General features: G+C 36.7%; 1 protein-coding gene across 1 annotated transcript; it reads left to right on the top strand.

Annotated features, from left to right (window-relative positions):
• The first annotated feature begins 329 nt into the window (after positions 1–329).
• Cldn8 (claudin 8) lies at positions 330–2416 on the top strand. The gene has a single exon (XM_046438820.2). It carries the CDS (start codon positions 513–515, stop codon positions 1188–1190), a length of 678 nt encoding a protein of 225 aa, XP_046294776.1. The 5' UTR covers positions 330–512; the 3' UTR covers positions 1191–2416.
• Positions 2417–3262: the final 846 nt, after the last annotated feature.

Here is a 3262-nt window from a genome sequence, read left to right as displayed (position 1 = left end):
CTGGCGGATACTTTATTTTATCCCTTAGTCAAAGCAGCTTTTACCAAGGGTTTCAGAATTACCCGTTCAAAGTGCAGCTTTCATGTTGCAAGACATTGGCTCACTTCTTGATGATTGTGCAAACATTTGTAATTATGCCTATAGGTAAACATGCTGATGTCTTCTTGGAAAACTGAGAAGTACAAAGAATGTTTATGTGCAGGTCCAACTGTTCCAAGTATCTCTCTTTGGTTTAGACACACCTGAGTCACCATCCCCCTCTTATTGGCCAAGAAAGTTGCCACACCTGATTTGCAAGCTTACCTGTTGGAGTCAATAGGGGGGGCACCTCACCAGCCAACACTGGATTTAATCTAGCTAGAAATAGCAAAGCAGCTCTTATTTGAAAAACCACTGGGTTCTGAGTTCATTTCTACAGGAAAACTGTTCTCTAAGGAGGCACAGAGAGCCTTACTCTAGAGCAGCCTCACAGGCTCAGGATTCCAGTCGGATAAATCTCATTTGAGAGGACGATGGCAACCTACGCTCTGCAAATCGCTGGACTGGTGCTTGGTGGAGTTGGCATGGTGGGCACGGTGGCTGTCACCATCATGCCTCAGTGGAGGGTGTCTGCCTTCATTGGAAGCAACATCGTGGTGTTTGAAAACCTCTGGGAAGGACTGTGGATGAATTGCATGAGGCATGCCAACATCAGGATGCAATGCAAAGTCTATGATTCCCTGCTGGCTCTTTCTCCAGACCTACAGGCTTCCCGAGGATTGATGTGTGCAGCTTCTGTGCTGTCCTTCCTGGCTTTTATGACAGCCATCCTTGGCATGAAGTGTACCAGGTGTACTGGGGACAACGAGAACGTGAAGAGTCGCATCCTGCTAACGGCTGGAATCATCTTCATTGTCACAGGCATGTTGGTGCTCATCCCTGTGAGCTGGGTTGCCAATTCCATCATCAGAGACTTCTACAACCCCATAGTGGACGCTGCCCAGAAACGTGAGCTGGGAGAAGCCCTCTACATAGGTTGGACCACAGCACTGGTGCTGATTGCTGGAGGGGCATTATTCTGCTGTGCCTTCTGTGGCACTGAAAAAAGCAGTAGCTACAGATACTCAATACCATCTCACCGCACCACTCAGAAGAGCTTTCACATGGAAAAGAAGTCTCCGAGCATATATTCCAAAAGTCAGTATGTGTAGTTGTTCATGACTTCTAACTTTACCTATAAATCCATGGGAATAACTAGAATGTCCACTACTTTCTAAAAAGAACCTTGATTTAACATTTTTAACTGCCTAAGCTTAATTACAGGCACTGTGCACCAGCTACTTATGATTCTCCAAACTATTTTAGCAGAATGAGATATTATACACACTGCTTTGATTGTTCTAGGAGCAAAGTCATTTGTTTTTTAAAAGGGCTCATGCATCTCTTCCCTTTCTCAGTACTTCAAAACAATACGGCTAAAGACTGTGTTATTTTACAAACTGTGATTTCTCTGTGTTGTAGCATTATGTATGTAGATGAGCATGACGTTTATGTTTCACATAAATAGAGACAAGCTTATATGGTTCTGTTTTAAATGAAATACGGATCCATTACACTGAATAAATACAATTCAACTATTGCTTTTCTGGGGAATCAGGGATGGGATTGAAGAAGGTTAATATTAATTGTTTAAAAACAGCTTAGGGATTAATGCACTCCATTTATAATGAAGGTTAAAATGAAGGCTTTAATCAGCAGTGTAAAGGAAACTAAATGGTTTTCTGATTCCGGTCTCTGAGCCTGGAGTTAGAAATCCTCACTCCTTTTATCCTCTTTCCCCAGAGGCCTTTCTCTCCTTGCATATTAAATTAACATCTTTGAAAAAGCAGATATTTTGTCAAGAGGCTTTGTGTTCAAACTGCTTTTCCAGGGCTAAGAAGATAACACTGTAGTCTATGAGAAATGAGCAATTTCAGGAAAGTGAATTTTTTTATCTTAATTTTTTGTAGCTATATAAGAGGATGTATTTGATAAGAAATCATATATGTATGTGAATGTTTCAGTAAGTATTTGAGTGTAGTCTTTGGAATTTTTATCACTGTAGATGATGGGGTGAAAATAAGGTTTTAGTTTTCATTTTCTTAACAACAAAACAAGACATAAAAAAGTAAAAAATAAAAAAAGTTGTCTTTTGAGAATTCCATCTTCCCCTATGTGGGTACCAAAATCAAAGTCAAAATTTCAGTACTCTCAAAGACAAATTCCCTTACTTATTTTGTTTTGTAAAGTTGTACTAAACTGGAAATATTATGTGTGTCCTCCAAATTTGATGCAACTGATAATATGATTTGAAGTTCTGTGTCTACGTTTATCATAAATGACTGTCTTATTTGCTTTATATTTTTTGTATAAATAAATTGTACAATTTTATACCTAATATTTTTCCATTATTCCTTTTTACTGTTTTATTAATTTGTAGAAGAGTTTTTAAAAACCTGACATTTATGGTTTGCCAGTTTGAAAAGAATGTCTCATTTTAAGAAGGACTTATTTTAAAGACAGATTCAAGCACCTAACTCAGTCAGGAGACTATGAGATTTTTCAGGATAAAATCAGCATTAATTTTTGAGAATGTAATGTATAACATGTCATTTAATAACAATATATCTTATAATGATTAGACTCATATGCTGGTATTTGATTCAGATACTATCTTTATTAAGATAATACTATAAGTTTCTACAAACCTATTTATTATAAATATTATACATGTGACAGCCATACTTTTAAAAGCCATACTTTTTACATTTGCATTTCAACCTCTGAGAAATAAGACAAATTGATAATAGTGGTTAGTGGTCTGAGGTGTACATTCTACCCTCGGACCTGTATTGCTCTATAGAAATTATATTTTTATATCTCTTATAAGATTGACAATGTCCTTATTACAGTTCATAAGTAGCAAGACCTCAAAAAAGTTAATTGATGTTACCTAATCAAATCAGTATAAAAAATAAGGACTGGTTGGTTTCATAGCTCATACTCCTTTTTTTCAGGGTTAATAAGACTAATCTCATCAAATTTTAGTTTATAAGCTAATCTTTGTATGAAAAAACAACGTGCTTATCTACTGTTGAAAAAACTTTTTTTTCCCTTTTCTATATGGTTTCCCTGTTCCTAGGGACTCAGTAATAATGCATTATAGGCAATTTTACTCTTAAGACTTAAAACATTCATAAGAGCAGAAATAAAGCCAGATGAATTGTGTGCCTTGAAGAAGAAA

Source organism: Marmota monax, unplaced genomic scaffold, assembly GCF_021218885.2.
Source record: "Marmota monax isolate L192 unplaced genomic scaffold, Marmota_monax_Labrador192_F-V1.1 WCK01_AAM20220418_F8-fsc00125, whole genome shotgun sequence".
Taxonomy (NCBI): domain Eukaryota; kingdom Metazoa; phylum Chordata; class Mammalia; order Rodentia; family Sciuridae; genus Marmota; species Marmota monax.
The sequence above is the reverse complement of the archived record's forward strand: the minus strand, read 5'-3'. Positions and strand labels throughout refer to the sequence as shown.